This window comes from Macrobrachium rosenbergii, chromosome 4, assembly GCF_040412425.1.
Source record: "Macrobrachium rosenbergii isolate ZJJX-2024 chromosome 4, ASM4041242v1, whole genome shotgun sequence".
NCBI lineage: Eukaryota > Metazoa > Arthropoda > Malacostraca > Decapoda > Palaemonidae > Macrobrachium > Macrobrachium rosenbergii.
The window spans coordinates 60,291,305-60,316,267 of record NC_089744.1 but is presented as its reverse complement, the minus strand read 5'-3'; the positions used below and the strand labels follow the sequence as shown (position 1 = coordinate 60,316,267).

The 24,963-nt window shown below is 42.0% G+C and overlaps 1 protein-coding gene across 1 annotated transcript; it reads right to left on the bottom strand.

Moving 5' to 3' along the window:
• Positions 1–232: 232 nt before the first annotated feature.
• LOC136837821 (tigger transposable element-derived protein 1-like) lies at positions 233–998 on the bottom strand. Its single transcript, XM_067102724.1, has 2 exons — positions 525–998; positions 233–436 (listed from the first exon to the last, which is right to left on the bottom strand). Exons 1-2 carry the CDS (start codon positions 996–998, stop codon positions 233–235), a joined length of 678 nt encoding a protein of 225 aa, XP_066958825.1.
• Between the last annotated feature and the right edge of the window lie 23,965 nt (positions 999–24,963).

The window sequence follows — 24,963 nt, the reverse complement described above, 5'->3', positions numbered from 1 at the left end:
TTGTGTCGGAACAAAACTGTGTTAGGGGGTAAACAAACAATTTTCACATCCAGATGGAAATCATCTAAGTGTGGTGGTTGACCAGGGGCATTATCCAAGTTTAAGAGAATCTTGAAAGGAATCCCATTATTGCAGCAGTACAGCTTGACTTTAGGAACAAAATGAAGGAAAAACCAGTCTTCGAATATAGCAAGAATCACCCAGGCTTTGTTATTGGACATTCAGATTATGGTTAGGGAGCTTTTTGTGGATTTGCAGCACGGTACACTGAGAGCAGTTTAACTTCAAGTCTCCTGATGCATTGCCACCCAGTAGTAAATTTAGCCTCATCCTCTGCCACCTTAAATCCAGGCATTGTCTTCTTTTCACAGCTGATGTGCGTCTTTTCTGCCATTTTTTTCCAGAAAAGGCCTGTCTCATCAATATTAAAAACTTGCTGTGGGGTATAACATTCCTTATCAATTATTTCCTGGAGTATTTCGTGAAATTTTTTGCCTGCTGCTTTGTCACGCTCGCTGACTCACCGCTGACGGACACGTGATGCAAGTTAGTGCTTTTTTAGAGATGTGGAACCATCCATGACTTGCAGTAAATGTTTCATCGGCAGCACTTTTGCCAGCCTTAGCCTTCAAGTCATCGAAAATGATTTTAGCCTTTTCCTGAATAAGCATGAGGCTAAGCGGTACAGACCTTTGTCTCTGGTGTTCCATCCAGGTACCCAAAAGTTTTTCCATTTCTTCTACCAACTTCCCCCTTCTCTTACTTATAATTGTTGACTGCACTGGCACTTCACTTTTCATGTGTTCCATTATTCGATCTTTGTTTTTAAAGATTGTGCCAATAGTTGAGCGATACATATTATAATGACGTGCTACCTCAACCATTTTTTCACCACTTTCCAATTTCTTTATAATTGCCACTTTTGTTTCCATTGAGATAGCTTGCTGGTTTTTACAGCTGCCACTATTTTCACTTGCTTTGCACTTGCCATTAGCCATGATATACAGTATACAGGATTGGCTCCATACTTCACGATAAAATCACACGAATAAATCGGAGCACAAGAGATGATGTCTTGGCCACTTGTGTAAGCTCAGGAGTCTGGGACAGTGTACTGGTGTATTGGCGTCAGCTACAGTGCTGTTCGGGGTCGGTAGTGACAGAAATTGCAACTAAGCTGAGGCATGACATACAAAATTTGAACTTGTGAGTGGCGGACGGAGCTCTCCGAACAAATTTTTATTTATGATCACGGTTGTTCATATCTCTGAAAGTTCATAAGTTGAAAGTGTAAGTAGAGGAGCGTCTGTATATGCCAAAGAATCTAAATGTTGCTAACAGAAGTGTGAAAACTTTGAAATTCTCCCTAAGATAAGGAAAAAGCCCACAAATATTACGTCATAAAATACATGGTAAGGTAATGTAAAGATGATTACATCTACCTTTGAATGTGTTTTTAATGCCATAGAAAATCACTCCGCATGTTGTATCTCTACCTTCTAACCTACCAAGGATTTAAGTTGACAACACCAAAATATAAAAAATTCCCTGATGCAAAAGTACAGGGTAATAAAAACTCTGTTTACCCAAACACTTCATTGCCTGACATGATTCATGCAGTTCTTAAAACAGCCTTGGAAATTCTTCTGCCCACCAACATCAGTCATCCTATTATCTTGTACCAGAAAACTACCCAGGTGAGAACTACACCAGTGTGGCCAAGATACTGTGAGCCTCCCAATGACCAATCAAAAAATTTGCCAGTAAACACCATCAGATGACTCAACACACCAGATCCACCGCTCAGCAAAGCTGCAGCACTGAGACCATCAGAGTTAAGATTTTAACTTTCAAGGAAATCTTGCTAGCCAATCAAAAAGTGGGATTCTTTCCACCAGCAGCCAAGTAAGCATCTTGACCCTGCCAAACATCCCATAAATAAGGAGCAGGACTCACCATGATAGACCAGTCTACTCTTACCTTTAAGCATGAGCATGTTTAGTACAGCCTGAGAGAAACATTGCCTAGAAGAAAAAATAACGACCCTCTTGAAGGAGTATAATCCTAAGGATGACCCACAACACACTTCAGTCACCAGACCAAGATTCCATCAAATTTACTCTGTAACTCAGTTGCAGTGTATTCTTTTGCATTTCCCTCTCCACTAATGAAAGAATGACAAAAATAAAGTTATGGATGGAATGCAGCCATTACTTCTCTCACTCTACATGCTTGAAAGAGGATCATCTACTTAAATGTAGAACATCTTACAAGGAACATATTTAAATCATGAAGGGGCAAATTCATTGCATGGAAGGTTTACCAGTTGCTATGGGGTCATAGCCCATGAGAAGAAATTAATACAGTATTAATAACAAAGCCACAATTAATAACAATTACGGGCTAAGACAGCCAACAAACTATAAGACAACCCCAAAAGAAGATGGTACTTAACTTGGACATGGTGCCTGAAGCTGCTCGACGCCATGGCAAAAAATACAGAATAAGCCAAAAAAACAAAGGCTAACCAAACACCGTGGTGCAAAAAAATCAAGTGCTAGAAATGGAATGAGTTCAGATGGCGCTGGAGTCTCAGCGTGGCCAATCTGGGGAGCGTGGGCAAAAGTACAGCCCCTCACTCTTCTCTTGGGATGTTGACATAGGGATGTCTATCGAGTGTGGCTCTGTGGTTGTGATTCCTTCACTCACCCTTGGTTATACAACATCTTCATCGAAGATGCTCGATCTGGGGGTAGTAACTCCAGCATTCCTGTAAGCTTTTTCTCTGGTATATATAGCAATATTTATACCTAGAAATTTGTGTAAGAATGGAATTTCACTGGGATGACAAAGCCCTCCTCAGAAATAGATTTTTCCTTTGTCAAAATCCCTTTATTAACCCTCTAACGCCAGGCGCCTCTATTTACAAAAAAGTGTCTGTCAGATGATTTTCTTCATTCACTAGATTCCTAGGGAGTTAGCAACTCAAGCGGAAAAAATTTTTTTCAAAAATCACAGCACGCTTAGTTTTTAAGATTAAGAGTTCATTTTTGGCTCGTTTTTTTTGTCATAGCCTGAAGTTTAGTATGCAACCATCAGAAATGAAAAAAATATCATTATCATATATAAATATGAAATATATGACAGTGCAAAAAAAAAATTTCATATATAATTGTATACAGATCACGCTGTGAGCAAAATGGTTAAAGCTAACGAGTTATTTTTTTTCTTTGTATTGTACACTAAATTGCGATGATTTTGGTACATAACAAATTGTAAAATGATCAAAGCAACACAGAGAAAATATTATCACAAAATGATGCATGAATTCGTAACGAGCAGACGTAAAAAAAAAGTTTTTTTTCAAAAATTCACTATAAATAGAAATATTGTGCTAGAGACTTCCCATTTGTTGCAAAATGAAGGTAATTGATTGAATATTACTAGACTGTAAGTGTTTTAGCTTACAATTGCAGTTTTCGACCATTTCAGTCGAGTTAAAGTTGACCGAAAGTAGAATTTTTTCTATTTATCGTGATTTATATGAAAATATTTCAAAACTGATAAAAGCTACAACCATGGGTTATTTTTGTTGTATTCTACATGAAATTGCAAGGGACCATTTCCATATATAAAACTTTATGTAACGACTAAAATAAAACGGTGCAAACATTACGACAAAGTGACGAATGAATTTCTGAGATGTTCGCCAAAACTGCTTACCCGGGACGTAAGGAAAAAGTTTTTTTTCAAAAATTCACCATAAATCGAAGTATTGTGCTAGAGACTTCCAGTTTGTCACAAAATGAAGGTACATGATTCAATATTACTAGAATGTAAGAGTTTTAGCTTACAATTGCATTTTTCGATAATTTCGGTTGAGTTAAAGTTGACCGAAGGTTGAAATTTTGGCACTTATCAAGATTTATATGAAAATATTTCAAAACTGATACAAGATACAACCATGAGTTATTTTCTGTTGTATTCTATATGAAATTGCGCACATTTTCATATATAAAACTTTATGTAACGACTAATATAAAACAGTGCAAACATTACGACAAAGTGACGAAAGAACTTCCGAGATGTTCGGTCGAGTTACCGCGTGCGGACGAAAGGAAAAAATTTTTTTTTTTAAATTCACCATGAATCGATAAATTGTGCTACAGACTTCCAGTTTGTTGCAAAATGAAGGTACATGATTAAATATTACTAGAATGTAAGAGTTTTAGCTTACAATTGCATTTTTCGACCATTTCGGTTGAGTTAAAGTTGACCGAAGGTTGAAATTTTGGCACTTATCATGATTTATATGGAAATATTTCAAAACTGATAAAAGCTACAACCATGAGTTATTTTCTGTTGTATTCTACATGAAATTGCGCACATTTCCAGATAAAAAAACTTTATGTAACGACTAATATAAACTGGTGCAAACATTACTGACAAAGTGACAAAAGAATTTCGAGATGTTCCTGGCAGAGTTACAGCTTGGAACGTTTAGGGGAAAAGTTTTTTCAAAAATTCACCATAAATCAAAATATTGTGTTAGACTTCCAATTTGTTGCAAAATGAAGGTACATGACTGAATATTACTAGAATGTAAAAGTTTTAGCTTACAATTGCCTTTTTCGACCATTTCGGTCGGGTTAAAGTTAACCAAAGGTTGAAATTTTGGCACTTATCAAGATTTATATGAAAATATTTCAAAACTGATAGAAGCTACAACCATGAGTTATTTTCTGTTGTATTCTACATGAAATTGCGCACATTTCCATATATAAAACTTTATGTAACGACTGATATAAACCGGTGCAAACATTACGACAATATGACGAAAGAATTTCTGAAATTTTCGGCCGAGTTACTGCGCGGACGTAAGGGAAAAGTTTTTTCAAAAATTCACAATAAATAAAATTATTGTGCTAGAGACTTCCAATTTGTTGCAAAATGAAGGTAAATGATTGAATACTACTAGAATGTAAGAGTTTTAGCTTAAAATTGCATTTTTCGATCATTTCGGTTGAGTCAAAGTTGACCGAAGTTGAAATTTTTTGTAGTCGACGTATGGTACGTCCACTCGGCACTCAACAGACAATTTTAGTCGACGTACGATATGTCCAGTCGGCATTTAAGGGTTAATTTTAAAAGAAAAAGAATATTACATTTTGATCTGAATGACAAATTTTCTAGATAAGAATTTAAATTTATACATTGAATGTAAAAACTGACCAAATAGCTCTGAATGGTCTTATACCTCAAGTGCTTATACATAATCAAATCTAATCAACTTACACAGTATTTGTCTTACCTGATAGTGACATTCTAATCTTAGGGGTCATTTTCAGCTTCAATTATCTTCCCACTGAAAAAGATGCATGGCTCTAGTAAGGTTGTATTTGATATAAAGCATAAAAATTGTTTCACAGACACAAGGAAACAAAAGTGATGTGTTCCCATTTCAGACTCTTAGTCAGTCCCCCCTTTATTATATTAAAGTAACTGACTTAAGTATGGCAATTACTTATATCTATGACAAAACAATGTTTAAAAATGTTGAGCTTCATTTGCACTATTCCTATGCTGAAATTGTTTGGAATAGTGTCTGCAGTTCAGATTGTACACAGTATACCACTGCTTACCAAAAATTCATACAGCAATATTGTCTGCAACTATACTTGTATATAGTATACCACTGAAAGATTCATGTGGCAATACATACTGTCTGCATGTAAGATTGTATACACTATACAGTATACCATTAAAAATTTTATAATTTTCATACTTGGAGAACTTCCAACTACCATCCCGAGGTTTACTTTTTAATTAAAATACAGTCATCACATAATTTGCAAGATAGCAGATATGCTAAATCTCAACTCTAGTGAGCATTAAAGGAATTTAGATGACAATAAAACTGCATTTGCTGTGATCAAATAAAACAAACCTTTCCATACATACACCAAATTTAGGGAATAAATAGAAAACTTTACGATTTTTGGGGAATATAAAGTGCAAGATCCTTAAAACCTTTCAAAACAAGGTAGTTACAGAAGCTTTATGATGAAATAATTCAATATAAAAAACTGATGAAATGAGACTGCCACCTATTCTATCATGGATCATACCAGGAATCTTGTGTTGCAGAAAGAATATCAGTATAAAGAAATGTTCAAAAGAGAAAATAGAGCCGATTTTTTAGAACACGATGAAAAGCATAAAAATCTACGCATAAGCTGTAAATCTGAAGATGGTGTTGGCTGCATTGTCACTGAGAGATGAAGTATATAAGGCAAAACTACCAGATTGTGCATCAGTATATAAAGCAGTCCAACTTGAAATCTAGCTTTTCTGTATATTTTGTTGGAAAAAAAAAAAAAATTTCTGCTAGGCCCCAGACCACGGTGTGATTAAGGGAATGAGGTTGACAAATATTTGTAAAATGCTTCTAACAAGATTATACATCAAATAAGTTGAGTTCCCACCTGGAAATGTAACAACCCATGTGATATGCTTCAAAGAAATGGTGAGAGATGATCTTCCATTCTACTAAACAACAATAAGAAATGCAACAGATACAAGGCAGCATTTGTTATTGGTCGTCCTCCTACCCAACATACAGGAGGGATGAGACTTTTTTTTAAGCCAGCTACGGATTGGGCACACACCTAACCCATCCAAAAATTTTGAAGGTAGTAGTGCCCCTGAGTGTGCTCAATATGATGAGTTGTAGTCAATTGCACATACAGTGGTGTATTTTAAGTAATCAGTGGTAGAGATTCTATCTAAGTGGAAAATCCTCATTTGAAAATTCGGGAGATGATGCAAACATACCTGCACTCGCAAGTTTCTTAAGACATTAAGATTTTTATAGATACACTATTTTTACAAAATTTAGTGTAACTTATTTTCCATTATGTATTTTCTTTATTATGTATTTTATAAACATATACAGTGAACCCCCGTATTCGCGGGGGATGCGTCCCACACCCCCCACCCCCACAAATAGCTAAAATCCGTGAATACTTAAAACCCCTCTAAAAACACTTAGAACTGTCTATTTTGATAGTTTAAACACAGAAAAACCCTGTAAAAATGCATATACCCGAGTTTTTTAAATAGCTTTATCATAAAAAGTGCATTTATTCATGAAAAGTATGTAAAAATACAGTAATTAGTGAATATTTCTCAGTGAAAAATACTGCGAATGGGCGAATTTTCCGTGAAAGATGGCTAGATATGTTCCACAGAGAAACCCGCGAATGCGTGAGTCCGCGAATCATGAGAACGCGAATCGGGGGGTTTACTGTATGTTCTTGTTTTCCTAATATATTTAAATAATATTTTTGAACATAACTTAATGTGTAATGACTGACTAATAAAAGGAGTACAGTATAAGTGATTACTGAAAGCCAAGAGAAAAGGTTTTTAAAGTGTTCAAATTTTTATATAATGTCCATGTCACCATTTCATCATATTTAGCAATGAATAACCTTAGGTTCCCAATGCATGTGCTGTCCATAAATTTGGTATATACATCATTTTATAGAATAATGGAATTTTATAACAAAGGAGGTCAGAACTATAGCAGTATGACATTCTTCATTACAAAAGGAATGTCATCCTTGTTTGATAATTTTATTGGACACTAAACTTAAAAGATCTTTGATGGTTTCCTAATATAAACTAATCCCTGAGTGCAGAGCATGCAATATAACATTAAAACATATGTTTGAAAAATTTTTTACTTCAGAAGTATAGAAATATCAAATCTTGAATAAAATCCTTTACAGTGGTTTTGTACATCTTTTTTCATCCCATTATTACATTTTTTCTTGAATAAGCAATATATGAAACTACTGTACAGGATTTATTTTTTTAGGAATAAACTGTTTCCTCCAGTCCTACATAAGATAGGAACCTAAAATCATGGAAAGGGGTAATTCATGTTCCTTCTCTATAGTATCTACTAATCTCTCATGCATAGTATTCTAAATACACATCATGTATATAAACTTAAAATGTGAATGGCTTTCGCTCATGATTTAACTGATAATACTAAAATAAACAGCATAAATAAATAACAGCCACGAAAACAAAACAGCACAATGAAACATGTTATCTATAAATTATTGCACTTTATGGAAAATGTGTTATACTACATAGATTACGAATACTGTAGTGTACCTCAAAAACGCATAACAGTCCTGGTGAAAAGTCCTTTTCCAGGCAGGTTTCTCTTGTGTATGTGGCAGCATCAAAGCCACCTAAGTCCACCATGAATTTTGAAGCTACCTTTGTGGTTGTTAAACTCTTCAAATTTCTTTGAATCAGTGAAAAAAAAACAGGTTTTGACATAGGAAAAATAACAATTTTTAAAGTAAATTGTATTTTTCCTAACTATACAAACCCGAGGTCCTTTACATTAGGAATTACTTTCAGGCGTAGGCTGGAAACGGCCGTTAAACTCTTGAGCAAGGTGGTTAGGCAGTAACTACCACCAGGTAGGCGGGGATACCCGCCTGCCCGGATGTAAACATTCCAGTTTGCCTTTCGGTCCAGGTTCAGATTGAGGGGTGGCATGAGGTGGGCATAAAGTGTAAAGGACCTCGGGTTTGTATAGTTAGGAAAAATACAATTTACTTTAAAAATTGTTATTTGTTCCGACACAATATACAAACCCTCGGTCCTTTACATTAGGAAGACTCACTGGTTGGAGGGAGGAATCTGAGTGAGTCTCCTGAACTGACTGGAGTTCTACACACCTTGTCTTCCCTCCTCCTGGTCGCAAGAGCGAGGAGGAGGAAACCATGCCTCTGACATACTGATCGGGTTGTAGGAACTGCAAGATCATATGTCAGATACTGGACATTTTCGCATGAGTGAGGAAACGGAACTGCAAGATCATATGTCAAACTGGGCTGAGTGAGGAAACATAACTTAGAGGCTGAAAGGATCTAGAGTCGGAGGCAGTAAGGAAAAGCTGAGATAGGGTTCCCTTATTGCCAGTCTCTCCTTCCTCCCCTTGCAAGAGGAAGGAGCAGAATTGCTCCTATGATTCTATAACGAAAAATAGAACGGGTGCTCCTGTTAGTCTTACCTGCATCAGTGCCAGTTCCAGCAGCTATTGGTTTGAGTCCTAAGAGATCCCTATGGAGGAGAAGTTGGAGGAATCTCAACCTCCATTCTCACCATCAGAACCAACGCCTTAGGCGAGATGCTACCTGTCCTCTTGAAGGAGCCGGGTAAGACAACACAACTTGTTGAGCAGCCACCACAGACCCAAGGAAAAAGGGTTCCAAGGGCCTGTGGGCAAGATCCCAAGGAAGAAGACAAGAGTGTGGTCTAAGAGACCCACACCCGCCTTGCTTCCAGACCGACAGAAACTTCCGAATGCGAGGGATGGACCAAGCCATCGACTTCGTGAGCTCTCGGGTGAAAGGTACCGGTATCGTCGTCATCAGCTGCCAAGTACCTCCTTTGATCGCTTCACAAAGTCAGGAGGAAGATGTGTCCTTAGACACTTCTTCCTTGGGAGAGACAGTACTAGTGAAAACGTTGACGACATCTAGGTTAGGAATGTCGAGCCTTTCGGAAAGTACCACAGCTCCCAATAGGACAAAGTAACGAATGATCTGGATCATCGATACAAAGTCCAAGGAGGAGGGGAACAAGAAGGACTCGAACCCGACAGTCGATGCCAATGGATTCGGAGTCCACCTACGACATCCGAGAAGGAGTCGAGGTATGATCCCCATCCCTGTTCTTCCATCTTCTACGCCAAGGCCAGGGTAAGATGAGAGATGGTCCTAAGAGGGCATATCTTTATCTGATGACTCTCGTAGGGCGCGTGCAGAGCACGGACAGGAACCCTAAACGAGAGTCGCATGCCACCCAGGAAACAGTTCCCTGGGAGAGCATGACTGAAGAAGCTTCTCGTCCGTAGCTAACTCTCGACTGAGGAGACGAAGGCTACTTCAGATAGAAGACTAGGTCGCAAGGGCCTACGTTCTTCACAAATGAAAGGGAGAGAAGCAACCCTCGGCGGAGAAGACGAGGAAGTCCAGACTTGACGAGCGACTCTGACCCGAGAAGAAGTTCCGACGACGACACCACCAGAGAAGACGGATCCAGTCCCTGGGACAGTGTTGCAGAGGACTTCAAGGGATATCCAGCTATATCCGTTGCCACTCAAAAAAGCCTGTGCTTGCAAGGAAAGCTGGAAAGTCTCCCAGTCCTGAACACACAGGGATGTACTGCCTCAAGAACCGCTTCTTGTGTAGCTGCACAGGAGGTTGGGTCAAGCGGAAGTCTTCTCGATGCCTCGGCAATCAGGTCGGATGAAGGCGAAGTCTTCAAGTATTTGTCTGTAACTCGGGGTGAGCAATGTTTGTGAACCCCTAGCGAAACGGACAAATACGGAGGGAAAAAACGTCGATATCGAGTTTTCACCAAAAGACATTATGTCTCAACAGAGCGGCCCCTGGTCTGGTATGAAGGAGTGAGAAAAAACTACCGACTTGTGTGCAGGAAGGCAACAGAAGGACGGAAGGGATTTCTCAGTCCAGCAGTCTCTGCATGAATCTTCGTGAAGAAAGAGTGAGCAGCATGTTCCGTCCCGATCACTCAAACCCAAGGCCAGGCTTCCCTACCAATACATCCCCACCAGGAATGCATCTGGTTAATTGAGCTGCCGAGTGTGCAATAGAACAACACTCGCTTACCTGCAAATGTCGAGATGAAACAGGAGGAAAAAACGATTGCCTCTTGTTTGTTGACATATGCCACTACTGTGGTTTTGTTGTTCAACGAAACCAGTGAGTGCCGCAAAACCCATCCTGAATTCTCGGACGGCCAAAAGGCTGCCCTGAGCCCAGGACGGTGATGAGAAGGTACTAATCATCTCGGTCACACAAATTCAAGACAAGGTCTTTACCAGTGTGCGCCTATTCCTCAATCTGTGAATCTGTGAAGTAGACACAAGATGTGAGGGGAATATGCAGGCATATTCGAAGGTTCCTTCAATCAGCATTAGCCTAACTCTTTCCTCATACATCGAAGAGGAAAGAACGGAGGAAGGAAAGGAAGCAGACTTCCATTTTCCACCATGGGGAAGCTTCTGCAAGATGACAGGGTACCGAGGCAATTAGCTCTAGCCGGCTGGCATTTCCCGAATCGGGAGCACGGGAGAGGTGGCAGGATGGAAGTTCGATGGAAAGAATTGCCGAGACCTAAGGGAAATAGATACTTCTCCTGAGGGAATCCATTCCCAGGTCTCGGCAACGTCGCTGCTAGTTCCAGAGACTCGATAAGTATCATTTCGTCCAGGCATCAGCAGTTGCAATCTTCTGAAGCCTAGGACTTCTTAGTTAAGGAGTTGAGGGGGGCTGGCTTGAACTCAGGGTTGAGTTGAGATGACTAAGACCCAAAGTTCTTGGCCATTGTCCAAAAGACAAGTCAGTGCCCTGGTGTGAACCTTGATTACCGGGGTATCTGGCAAATCTCTGAAAGAGAAAGGCAGAACCAAGTAAAGGTTCGTTCCCAAGGGTCGAGCCAACTCAGGACTTACAAAACCGGAGATCCGAATTGGGACAAAATCCTTCTTCTTAGCACCAGAATTGCCCAAAAAACTGCAGTCGGCAAGACCCTCCGAGGCAAGAATTCATATTCTGTCGAGGCAGGGGTGGAAGCTTGGTGTCTCAACCTGAATTAACTCCTTCAAAGAAAAGAATTCGTTAGGTCGAGAACGCTCTCGAAGCCAGGACCGCGGCAGTCCATGACACTCTCAGTCCCTCGGGAACTGCAATGGTTGCGAGTGATGAAGGTTATTCATTGGGGGAGCCGCGGTCCTGTCCCGGGGATCCTTGCGCCGATGAATCGGCGTGAAGTTCTCCGAGAACACGGGGGCGACTGTAATTTGAAGAGGAAGACCCTCGCTGTTTCCGATGCGTGAAACTCCTGTACCTCTCCCCTTGGAGGGAGACCTTGATAGATCCCATGAAACCCTCCTTGGCTACCTGGTTATAATACGAGAGAATCGGGGGACCGATACCCAAAGCACGCCAGGCAGCCGAACTCCGAAAGAAAATTTCGTCGGAGCTCTCTCTGTCCGTCTCGCGTCTCTCGGAACAACCGAGAGGAGAAGAGAACAGGTGAGGAGAAAAGAGTATCCCTACCTGTCCTGCCAGTAAGATAAGCAGGAGAGGCAGACCGTGAGTGATAATCAACCGAAGGAGATTACTGCTACACAGGGAAAGAAGAGCACTTGTGCCATGGCAAAGCGCTTTCCTGGGAAGAGCAAAAAGTTTACTCGAACATAGCCAAGGACCCGAATCGGAAAAAACTGAGTAGGGCCGAGCCGAGCCGATCACGCAAACACGATCCAGCTGGTTGGTATGCGGCAGACTGGGAAGCAGGCGGAGCAAGCCGAGCCGAGCCAGTCTGGCAAGTCGAGTCGAGCCGAGCCAGTCTGGCAAGCCGAGTCAAGCCGAGCCAGCCTGGCAAGCCGAGTCGAGCCGAGCCAGAGCCAGACTCATAACTGGCCCGGGGACTCGAGCTGAGAACAATTGCTAGTTTCCAAACTCTAAACTCGTTCTGGGCAGGCCGGACTCGTCTGCTGTGAACAATTACTAGTTTCCTAACTTGCATAAACCCTTTCGAGGCCGAGGCCTTTCGAGAAGAAGGTTCAAAGGGGGCAATTCTGTGTCTGCTATCTTGCATGCTTGAACCCTAAAGTTCGAGACAAAAGAATGAAGCCCCGCCCAGAGCAACCGGCAGCAGCTGGCGGGCAGTATCAAAACACCTGGGTGTCGGGCCCGGACACCTGGGTGTCTCGGCAACCAGACACCTGGCACTTTCTCTCAACCTGTGCCTCCAGACACCTGGGTGTCTACCTGGGCGAGCACCAGACACCTGGGTATCTCGGCAACCAGACACCTGAATTCTACCTGGGCGTCCCACAAGACTTCGAAAGGCACCTCGGGATCGGCTGCTTTCTTTCCTAATAGATCAAAAGAGCCAGCACAGAACCAGTCTTAGACGCAGACTTCCAAGACTGGCAACAAGGGCGTGGCCTAAAGAGGCCGCAAGAGCTCAAGCACAGAACCAGTCTTAAATGCAGACAAGATCCCACAGGAGAATGCGAGGCCGGTTCCGCCCCCAAAAAGGAAAGATCCAACGTGAGAAAACTTGTCTCCCGGAAGAGAGTCAGTCCCTTAGAAGTCCCGCAGGACTCCCAAAGTGAATCTCTTCCCTGCTTCTTCTGATGTTCGAACTGACACGATTGAGACACCAGGCTGGGAACCCGACTGAGCACTGGCAAACACTTGGGGAGCGCTTGCGGTGCTGGCAGGAAGAGGAGCCAAGACACCTGGGTGCCTCGGCCCTTTCTCTCGCACTGCTCCCGAACTGGGCCCAGGAAAATCTCTCCAGACCAGATCGGGATACTCGATATTCCATAGAAACTCGAGCACTCGGAGCGGCTCGCGAATGAGCGCCCGAAGCAGCCCCATCTTAGAGGCGGAACCTCTAAGACTCGGAACGGGATCGCAAACTGAGGTCTGCATAAGCGCTTCCGAAACACAAAACCCAGGGCTATGCAAATCGGTTTCCCTAACCCGAAGGTCGGGAAGAGCCAACGAGAGACCCACTGCCTCCTCGGAAGGAGGCAGTCCCTAGACGTCCAAGAGCATCACGGGAAGAAGCAGCATTCCTTCCTTCGGCCGATGGAGGTCTGTCCGATTCTCGGGGACCCCCAGGACCTCGAGAGAGGAAGGGAAGACGCTGCAGAAGACTAAATCGAAGATAAGATGAAGAAGAAGGCAGCTACTTCCACAGGGCGGCTTCCTTCACCTCCACTCCAACATCATCTACAGGATGGTGGACACGAAACATCGTAACCTCCAGGGTAGTCCGGCAGGAACACAACGGACGCAGCCAGGACACCGCCACCAGGAGAAGCAGCAGGCATGATCAGGACAGTCGATGCAGGAGCTACGGCAGCGGTTCGGAAGGCAGGAGCTACTGCAACGGCCAGGAACATCATCTCAAAAGGACGACTTCCTACATCTTCACGCCGACATCTACAGGATGGCGGACATCGTAACCTCTGGGGCAGCTGGCACGACCGCCAGAAGCGGCAGGAATGATCAGGACAGCCGATGCAGGAGCTACGGCACAGGATCGGAGGGCAGGAGCTATTGCAACGGCCAGGAACGTCACTTCCACAAGGCGACTTCCTTCCCTTTCACGCCAACATCTTCTACAGGATGGCAGACATCATAACCTCCAGGGCAGCTGGCAGGAACATAACGGAAGCGGCCCCGGGCACAATCACTAGGAGAAGAAGCGGGCACAATCAGGACATCCGATGCAGGAGCTACGTTAGCGGTTCGGAAGGCAGGAGCTACTGCAACGGACAGAATGTCATTTGAAAGTCACCAGCAGCGACAGGAGCGATCAGGGCGGCTGCGGCAGGAGACCAGGAAGAGCAGCCCAGAGACTGTCGTCGAGTTGACAAGAGCATAACACAGGGAACAGCAGGAGCAGATGGACCACAGATACGCAGGAGGCATTGCAACCGCATACATGAAAACCAGCAATGACAGCGATCGATCTACATCGGCGGGAACAGAGTCAGAGCGATCCCGACGTGGAAATATGTCATCTAATAACCAGGTATTGTGGTCGATCCCGAAGCAACACTGAATGAATGTCGGGACTGCTTCTTGCGAGATATTCTTTGATATATATATCCAGCCAACTACTGCTGTCTCTGCAATGCTCACTGTCAACCTGAAAGAAAAACAAAGATGATTAGTAGAGGGAGGCTCCTCCCACTACAAGGAACAGCCCTACGCAGCGGGAGGAGGAGTTACTCTAGACAAGGTCGCCCAATCCCCCCCCCTCCCTCGTGTCTTCGCCCGACGAGCGAGCGAAGAGGGCGAAGGAGGGAGATCTACTAAAGGGGGGAAGGAAGAACCTACGGAAAGAGAAAAATGGACGGAGGGGAGGCCACTAAGGGCGCCGTGGAAGCGGAACTTATCGACGACGCCTGCAACCCCCGACTCGGCCTGCAATTCTCTAAGCGCAGGCGGACAGCAACACTCAGCATAAGTAGGAAGAAATTAGTGATGCCCCTTATACACGGAGGGCGGAAGCCCAAGGAGGGAACTAACTCTTATGTCCCGATGGATGTAGGGGAGTGAAGATATTCCGTCCCAAACTATATCTCCGAAAGTACAGGGGCGCCTTCAGTATTTATGTAAAGGGCTGCTGGAAGAGAAGCATTACCACTTGGTTACGCTACTCCAGTTACGCCCTTGGCCGTCAAACCCAAGACACAGGCAGGGAACGATGGCTTATACAAGGTTATCACAAATCATGGGTTTGTATTAATAAATATCAAACACACTTATATAAAAACAAAAATACAGAAAGATCCCACCGGGATAATAAGAGCTTAATGACAGTCAGGCGGAGAGAGAGAAGGAAAACACGTCAGCAAGGTATGACGGCCGAAAGCAAAACTGGAATGTTTACATCCGGGCAGGCGGGTATCCCCGCCTACCTGGCAGTAGTTACTTCCTAACCACCTTGCTCAAGAGTTTAACGGCCGTTTCCAGCCTAGGCCTGAAAGTAATTCCTAATGTAAAGGACCGAGGGTTTGTATATTGTGTCGGAACAAACCTATTTCTGGTAGTCGCTGTTGAGCTGTCAAGGAGTTACCCCCCATGGTGTGCTAGTGCTCCATGGTGACTAGACTAGTATCAAAGAAATATTTTTCTAGCCTGGTCTTGTAGCCAGGTATTGTGTTGTAATGAAAACACTGACACATGATACAGTATAATGGACTCAAAGATAAGAGAGCATTTTCCCCTATCTTCAGCGAAGCTGAACCCAGTTTTTCCTAAGCCAAAAAATGCAAGAAGTGACTATTGCACATGCGTGTCTGCCATTTTATTTACAACCAGGGCAGGCAAGAGACCAGCTCCATTACTCTCTGCTGGTCAATGTAGGATGATCCCTAGCCCAAATCCCACGCCTTTTGTCAGGGAAGTGGGAGGGTTTTGTGGACTCAACAGCGACTATCAAAAATAGGTTTTTCCCGCATCAAAACCTGTTTTTTGATAGAGTAGTCGCTGTTTCGTCCTCAAGGAGCTTTACAGAAGAAATTGACAGGTGACAAAAGGCTTAAGCTCTCAAAATTTTAATCCCAAACATCCCAAAGAAAAAACATTTATGGTCTGAAGTCAAGCCACAAATTTCAAGCCCCATTCCTTATTCTAAAAAACCTTTTGGGGTTTTGGTAACAAGAAACAAGAAACTAAACAAGAACTTGCATTTTTAGGGTGAACTTCTGTAGTGACTTACCTAAGTATGCTGAGTGTGGTTGCAGTCTTTTCGTATCTTCCCCAGCAATAGTCAGCATACTCACCCATTAGGAAGACCCCTGGTTTTCTGCTGTACAGCCTATGGGGTCAGGACTAACCATACCACCTACTGACATGCAGTGCAGATGAATTTGTTCAAGCTCATGGCATTAATGTTTTAAGAATACTGTCTCAGATGCCAACCCTGTACTTTTGAAGACTCCTTCGAAAGAGACATTTCTGATGGTCAACAATATACTTTCCTAATGTCATGTGACCTAGGAAAGGAGTGTGGCTTTGCTTTTCTAATGAGGGACACTAAAATTATTATTAGCCCTTGTAGGGAGAGTGGTTTATTCGTTTATTCTTATAAGAATAGATTTCCTTCTTAAAGGATCTAACACGGGCTAATGCAATCAGGAATATCGCCTTTTGTAGCTTGTGACTTGCGGTTGTATTGGGTCCGCTGAATTGAGGGGTAGATAGAAGTCCAAGTACCTTGTTCAGGGACCAAGTAATTGGGAGTCTTTCGGGAGCGGGTCTTTGTAGAGCAAAAGACCACAGAAGGGAAGTAACAACTTCTATGCTGGTGTCAATGCCGAATCCGTAAAGCAAGGGTTTTGTTAATGCTGCCTTGTATGCCATGATTGTTGTAACCGCAAGGCGTTTGTCTTAAAAAAGATATATCAGAATACTTAAAAGTGTTTCTATAGAAATTTCAACTGGGCTCTCAGTATGGTTATAATCTAACCATATCTTCCATACGCACTGGTATTGTCCAATAGATGACATCCGTAATTTTTGCACTAGGTACTAGCAATGTTGAGTGAGTTGTTTTCACGGTAGATAATTTAAAAAATCCATATGTGAAGGTCTCGGCTCAGAAATGAGAATGCGTAATATATTTTCCCTCCAACTTTCTGGGATAGAACAGCAGACGACAGTGGAATTGATCTTTTCACCTGTTGTTGAAGTGATAGGAACCAATGCCTGTTTGGCCAATTTGGGCTATTAACCCTTAAACGCCGAAGCCCTATTTACAAAAACGTCTCCCGTATGCATGTGCTTGAGCTAGCTGCCAAGTGGAAAAAAGTTTTTTCAAAAAATCACAGCACGCTTAGTTTTTAAGATTAAGAGTTCATTTTTGGCTCCTTTTTTTCTCATTGCCTGAAGTTTAGTATGCAACCATCAGAAATGAAAAAATATCATTATCATATATAAATATTGGAATATATGACAGAGCAAAAAAAAACTCGTATATATAATTGTATACAAATCGCGCTGTAAGCAAAACGGTTAAAGCTAATGAGTTAATTTTTTTTAGTTGTATTGTACACTAAATTGCAATGATTTTGGTATATAACAGATTGTAAAACGATTGAAGCAACACAGAGAAAATATTATCACAAAATGATGCATGAATTTAACGCCATGGACTGTAAAAAAGTTTTTTCAAAAATTCACCATAAATCGAAATATTGTGCTAGAGACTTTCCAATTGTTTCAAATTGATGGAAATTGATTGAATATTACTAGACTGTAAGTGTTTTAGCTTACAATTGCATTTTTTGACCATTTCGATCGCGTTAAAGTTGACCAAGGTTGATTTTTTCTATTTATTGTTATTTATATGAAAATATTTCAAAAATGGTAAAAGCTAAAAGCATGATTTATTTTTGTTGTATTCTACATGAAATTGCGCACATTTTGATGTATAACACTTTATGTAACGAATAATATAAAACGGTGAAAAATTACGACAATGTGACTCAAGAAATGCTAGGATTTTTGCGAGCCTCAGGAAAAAAGTTTTTCAAAAATTCACCATAAATCGAAATATTGTGCTGAGACTTTCCGTTTGTTGCAGAATAAAGGTAAATGATTGATTGTTACTAAAATGTAAGAATTTTGGCTTACGAAACATTGCGTTTTTCGAGCATTTCGGTCGAGTCAAAATTGACCAAATGTTAAAATTTTGTCAGTTATTGTGATTTAAATGAAAATATTTCAAAACTGTTAAAAGCTAAAAGAATGATTTATTTTTTGTTGTATTCTACATGAAATTGCGCACATTTTGATGTATAACACTTTATGTAACGAATAATATAAAACGGCGAAAAAAATTACGACAAGGTGACTCAAGAAATGCCAGGATTTTCAGCGAAGGAAAAAGTTTTTTCAAAATTTACGGATGCCCCTCAGGACACCCCTGTGCTTCCTAGGGGTCGTAAAGGCACGGGATGTGGTCCTTGGTCACCTTCGGTCACACGCTGGGCAAACAACACTGGCGCTGAGAAGCTGGGTCACTTTGGCTGCTGGGTCCTTCTCAGCATCCCGGTCTAAAAACTTCGTCTCACACGCTCACTAAACACGTTTATGCACCTTTCAACGGTCCTGACGGCTTTGAGACATCTCTGCAAACGTCCTGTTGCAGCACAAATACGCAAACACTCGCCAAAGTTCTGCAAAACACGGATCGTCAAAAAATCGCTCTCACGGTCCGGAAGCTGATGCTGTCTGGTACGAGGAGGGAATTCCCGGTTCGCATTTCCGCGTCTGGGTGATGCTTATAAACAAAACAACAGCTTGATCCGTGAACTCCCAGCATCCCTCAAGGCACGTGATTTGAAACCTTCTGCAAACTAGACCTATAATTATTTTTCCGCGAATATTTAAAAAAAGCATTTTTAGTCGCCGTATGGTATGTCCACTTGACATCCAACAGACAATTTTCGTCGACGTATGGTACATCCATTAGGCGTTTAAGGGTTAAGTAAGCTGTTCCTTTGAAGGTTGGGGGTTTACTCAAAACCTTTGAAATCTGGGACAATGGAGGAAAAAGATATATTGTCCTCCACTTGTTCCAGTTTTGTAGGAAGGCATCTCTTGCTATTGCTTGATTGCCCAAGTTCAGAGATACATATACTGGGAGTTTGTGATTCTCATATGTGGCAAACAGGTCCACTTCCGTTTGTGAAAGCATGTTGGCTATTGTTTGAAAAGAATGGTTGTCCAACATCCACTCTGTTGAGGCTGACGTTTTCCTTGATAGAGAGTCTGCTTTTACATTGAGACCCTGTGAGGTGAATTGCAGACAGGTGCCACTTCTTTATTTGTGCCATCTGAAGAATGGCTAGCATTACCATGTTGAGAGGAGGTGAACATGATCCCGATCTCTTGATGCAAGACATTGCAGATGCGTTGCCTAGAACCAACAGAATATGTGTCTCTTCTGGAGGTTAAAGTTTTTTGAGAGACAAAAAGACAGCCATCAGTTCCAGGAAATTGATATGACACTTCCTCAGAGTGGCTGACCACCTCCCTGCCACCTGATGATCCTCCCAATGTCCTCCCCAACCTGTCAACGAGGCATCTGTGTGTATTGTCACTCTTACAGATGGAGGAATCAGGGTGACATGTTTTGCCAGAGATTCCTTCAGGGTCCAAGGCTGAAGTATCTCCCTGATTTTTTTATTCTTTTGGTGAGATCGGTCTTGCACCTTTTTTCTTGCGTGTCATAGCCAAAATCTGTTCACATTTTTCAACTGCAATCTGAATTTTGAATCTATTAATGATGCAAACTGCAGTAGACCCATCATGTGTTCTAATTGCTGTCTAGAAACTCTGGGCTGCTCTAGGAACCTTTTGAGGTTTTTCCTTATTCTGTTCTGAGTTTTGATGGGGAGAGACAACAGGCCCTGAAGAGTATCCCAACACAGTCCCAACCACTGAAAGTGTCTGCTGGGTGTGAGGTGGCATTTTTTCCAATTTATTATAAAAACCTTTTGGCTGGAGTTTGTTGACCACTGCTCTTAGGTTTTTCAAGCATTCTTTTCTTGTGGCCCCCCAGATTAACCAGTCGTCTAGGTAAGCTAATACAGTGGTTGCATTCCTTCTTTCCTGAGTTCCTGGACAACTACCGTTGATAATTTTGTAAAAATTCTTGGGGCAATGTTTAGCCCAAAAGGCATAACTTTGAACCTGTACGTCTCTTTCCCTACCCTATCCGGAATCCTAGGAAGGAGCTAAAGGGAGCGGCAATAGGGAAGTGCAAGTATGCGTCTTTCAGATCTATAGAAACTGTCCAATTCCTTTTTGGAATGACTGAACGTACTTGGGCAACGGTAGTCAACTGAAACTTTTGGCACACAATGTACTTGTTCAATGTTGATAGGCTGAGGATCACTCTTTGTTTGGAGGAACCCTTTTTGGGAACATTGAACAGACGTGCTTGGTGACGAATATGTGCATGTTTCTCTAAGGCACCTTTTAATTGGGCCTTCTGCACGTAATCTTCCAGAGAGGGGCTTGATGCTTGAAAGAACCCCTTTAGAGGCGGGGGAGGGTGAGACCATTTCCACCCCAGCCTGTTGAGAACAATGCTGTGTCCCCAAGGAGAAGACTTCCATTCCTTGTGGTGTCTTTGGAGTTGACCCCCAACCAAACAATTCTTCCTATACCTTTTCCTTTGATAGGCATTCCAGGCGTTGCTTTTCCTTTTCCTTTGTAAGATGGTTTTTGGACCTTATGAAAAGGATGTCCTTGCTGATCTGGCTGTTGCTTTCCTTTTGAGGGGGGTTGTTCTTTCTGACTACCTACCTGTTTATGAGGAAAAGTTTTGGAGGTGACTGCAGGCTTATATGATTTTTTATCAAAGCGAGCCTTTTTTGAATTAGGTAAAGGGAAATTTCGGGTTTGTTGTTTCCTGGATCCTCCTTTTCCCAGAAGAGCGTACACTGTGCAATTTTGTTGTTGTGCTTACTTGTTGACTTGGGTTACCACAGAATCCTCAAAAAGGTCCCTACAGAAGGGGTTAGACTGTAATACAGCAGTTACATTAGGAAGTGACTTGTTGGAGCCTTCCAATGTTTCCATTCACGCTTTTAAGCGCCAGTCTAAAAAGTCATAGAGTGCTTCCCATAGGGTTCTCATAAGACTTTTAGCCACAACAGCAAAAAATGTCCTGGAATCCTATGGAAGCCTTTGGTGGCAACTTCTAGCAAGGTGGAAGAGGTTAAGATACTAAGGAGAAGGGTCCTAGCATGGAATTCTGATAAAGCTGTCTCATCTGAGATCCTTCTTATAGGGATCCCAAATTGCTGAGTAGCAACACCCAAGGAGAGCTTTTTCCTTTCAAAAGGGAGTTGAAGTGTTGCCCACTCCTTGGTGGAATTTTTCAAAACCAGGAGGACTGGGGCAAATGGTTTAGTTCCACCATTGACTCCCGTTTTCTAGTTATTACATAATTCTGAAAGCTTGCCTTCACATGGTTAATTATTTTAAAGGTGAAGGGACAGAAGGCCGGAGGTACTTGGTGAGCAAGTTGGGTTTTATTTATAAAGGGAGTACAGATCCACTTACCGTTGACCTGGTAAAGGGCATCATTTATAGCTTTTAATGCTGTATTCCCAAGTAAGAGAACTGTTTCCTTTTGAGGTTTCTCCATGTCTGGCAAAGGTGGTATCAAGCACCATTCTGTATTAGGGAATGCTGCCCTGTCTCTAAACTCCACATGTACAACTTTGATCATAGTTTACCATCAGGAGAGAAAATACACATTGAAGTGTCTCGCCAAGGATTATCAGTATCATCAGGGGAGAATGTTGGAGCCCCTGTTATGTTCTGACCTAAAGCCTTATAATCTGAACTGGCCGTTTTGTTGGCTCCAGTTGGAATTCTAATTTTGGATCTTGTTTGGTCAGAGTTTGTTTCCACTCTCTCTTTTCGATTGCAGGATGCAGTACTTTTACACTTTGGAGTGTACATCACTGACTTGATTTCTTTAATTTCCTGTCCAGAATCATGCAGTATGTCCATTATATATTGCCATTCTGTGGCAAGGGCATCTTTGATATTACTCTAATTTCCTTACGGAACTGATCAAATGCTGCAAACTGTGTATCCCTTTTGGGGGAGCTTGCATAATCTGACTGAGTATCCACAGCTGAACTGTGTGCCTGTTGCCTAGGGGACAGAGGTCCTGGGTGAGTTACTATACCCCACTGAAAATGTAATCATTTCAATTGGGGTTAATTGGATCCCTGTATCCCTTTTGGGGGAAGGATCCTGATCAACCTCTGAGAGTTGCATGGGGGATTGAATTCCTTCTAGAAGGTTTCTCCCACGTTTTGCTGAAGGTAGTGTCCCTGGACCTTCTGGGTTCAGCAAGGTCATTTTGGTAGCAATACCAACTTCATCTGTATGATAATCACCTCCAAGAGGAACTTCCTCTATTTCCTCCACAGGCTTATCCTGGGAGGTATTGGGGACTGATGTTACTGGGTTTTGGCCCAAATACAGATCATCTGAGAACTAGTTACATATATGCTGCCCAAGTTCTCCCGGAAAGATATAATCTCCCCCTTATTCCCCCTTGCTGAACCCTAGGACCCATCATGACATCTTGAAACGAGCTGTCTTGTCCTTAAAACTTGCTGCCAAGAGCACACTGCAAATTTTGCACATATCTGGCAACCAAGCAAATCTGTCCTGTTTTCTGCAAGGACTATGCTCATGGCAGGTGGAATGGGCTGTACTCACTGGCAAAAAGCAAACCGAGCAATTTGCTACGGAACACTTGAGATGAGGGTCCTGCATAATGGTGCCCCTATAGTGAAAGAACCAAGTTGTTATTAGAAACTAATTAGTATAGGTTGGTTTTTATGAACGAACACTTTTGTAAAACCCTGTGCCGTTAGTATATTACAACTTACAGGTTAATTTGATTACTATGCATAAATGTAATACCTTTTTATATATATCCAAGTTAACTTAAACCATTTTAGGTTTAGGTTGACTCTGACAGTATGTGGGGCTGCATTACCTAAACTGTTAGTCCTTTTGCAGTGGCTATCGGAAATTTTAATTCTAAATTGTCATGCCATATGGACTAGTCTTCTATAAACTAAGTTGTTTGATAACTAACCCAAGCTGCTGTTTTGTATAGGTTAGGTTAATCCTTCTAGTATAATCTACGTTAATCTAAGCATAGAAGATCTCTTAGAGGGTCCTCACTTAACCTATTCTAGGTCGTTTCTCATTCTAGGTTTAATTAAATACCTAAGGATATAAGCTACACCAAAATTTAACCCTCTTTTAATCTGGTTTTTTGTTTTATATAGCCAAGGCTACCTTTCTGTCTGATACTCAGCCCAACATTAGGAGTATTCCCTTAGTAAGGAATTTCCACTTAATCTAGTTAGGCTATTGCCTGTTCTAGGTTAATGTCACCTGTAAGGGTATAGGCTTCATAAGACCTTAGCAATGGTATTGACCCTAGATTACTCTTATAGGACACACTTAAATGTACAGGCTATATAAAATTAGCAACTTGCTAATAAGTAAACACAGTTAGGCTACTATTTTTCTGTCTAGCATATAAAAAAGTAACTCAATAATATGCAATCTTATAGCCAGGTTATTTCACAAGGGTATGGCTACATAAAACACAATTGCCTTAGCATATAGCCTTGAGGTTAGGCTACCATCTAATCTAGCATAGGTTATTGTTTTTTATCTAGTTCTAGATTACTGTCAAGGAAAATGATTGTCCAATTAATGGGAAGCTACTAACTAGTCCTGGATTATTTTAGATCATAACTCAAGTATAGAGGCTATATAGAGGGAAGATTTTAGTTTCCTGTTTATCAAATTCTAGGATCCTTGGTGTAAGCTAGGCTGCTGCCTAGAACCATAAAAGAATATGTCTTAAAAGGTTCTTCTTACCTTAAATTGGGTTACTACCTACTCCAGGTTATTTAAAATCACAATTTTTGAAAGTAAATTGTATTTTTCCTAACTATACAAACCTGAGGTCCTTTACATTAGGAATTACTTTCAGCGTAGGCTGGAAACAGCTGTTAAACTCTTGAGCAAGGTGGTTAGGCAGGAACTACCGCCAAGTAGGCGGGAATACCCGCCTGCCCGGATGTAAACATTCCAGTTTGCTTTTCGGTCCAGGATCAGATTGGGGGGTGGCATGAGGCGGGCATAATATGTAATGTAAAGGACCTCAGGTTTGTACAGTTAGGAAAAATACAGTTTACTTTCAAAAATTGTGATTCGTTCCGACACGATATACAAACTGTCGGTCCTTCACATTAGGAAGACTCACTGGTTGGAGGGAGGAATCTGTACGAGTCTCCTGAACTGACTGGAGTTCTGCACACCTGGGCTACTCCTCCTGGTTGAAAGAGCGAGGAGTACCGTGCCTCTGACATATTGATTGGAGTGTAGGAACTGCAAGATCAAATGTCAGATACTGGACCCTTTCACATGAATGAGGAAATGTAACTCCTACGAAATAGGCTGGAAGAATCTAGAGTCGGAGGCAGTAAGGAAAAGCGTCGATAGGATTTCCCTTATTGCCAGTCTCTCCTTCCTCCCCTTACTAGAGGAAGGAGTGGAATTGCTCCTATGATTCTAGAAGAAAAAGAAAACGGGTGCTCGATGTGTAGTCTTACCACATCAGCGCCAGATCCAGCAAGTATTGGTTCGAGTCCTATTCTCATCCTGAAGGAGAAGTAGGAGGACGGGGAAGGAGGAGGAAGAGAGGCCAGTCACTCTCGGTATCCTTCTCACTTCCAGAACCAAC

What these genes read in the sequence shown, in the direction of transcription:
- LOC136837821 (XM_067102724.1), bottom strand. Translation starts at nt 998, where the DNA reads ATGGCTAATGGCAAGTGCAAAGCAAGTGAAAATAGTGGCAGCTGTAAA. An exon ending in GCATCACGTGTCCGTCAGCG is followed by an intron (nt 437 to 524) that starts GTGAGTCAGCGA and finishes TATACCCCACAG; the next exon opens with CAAGTTTTTAATATTGATGA.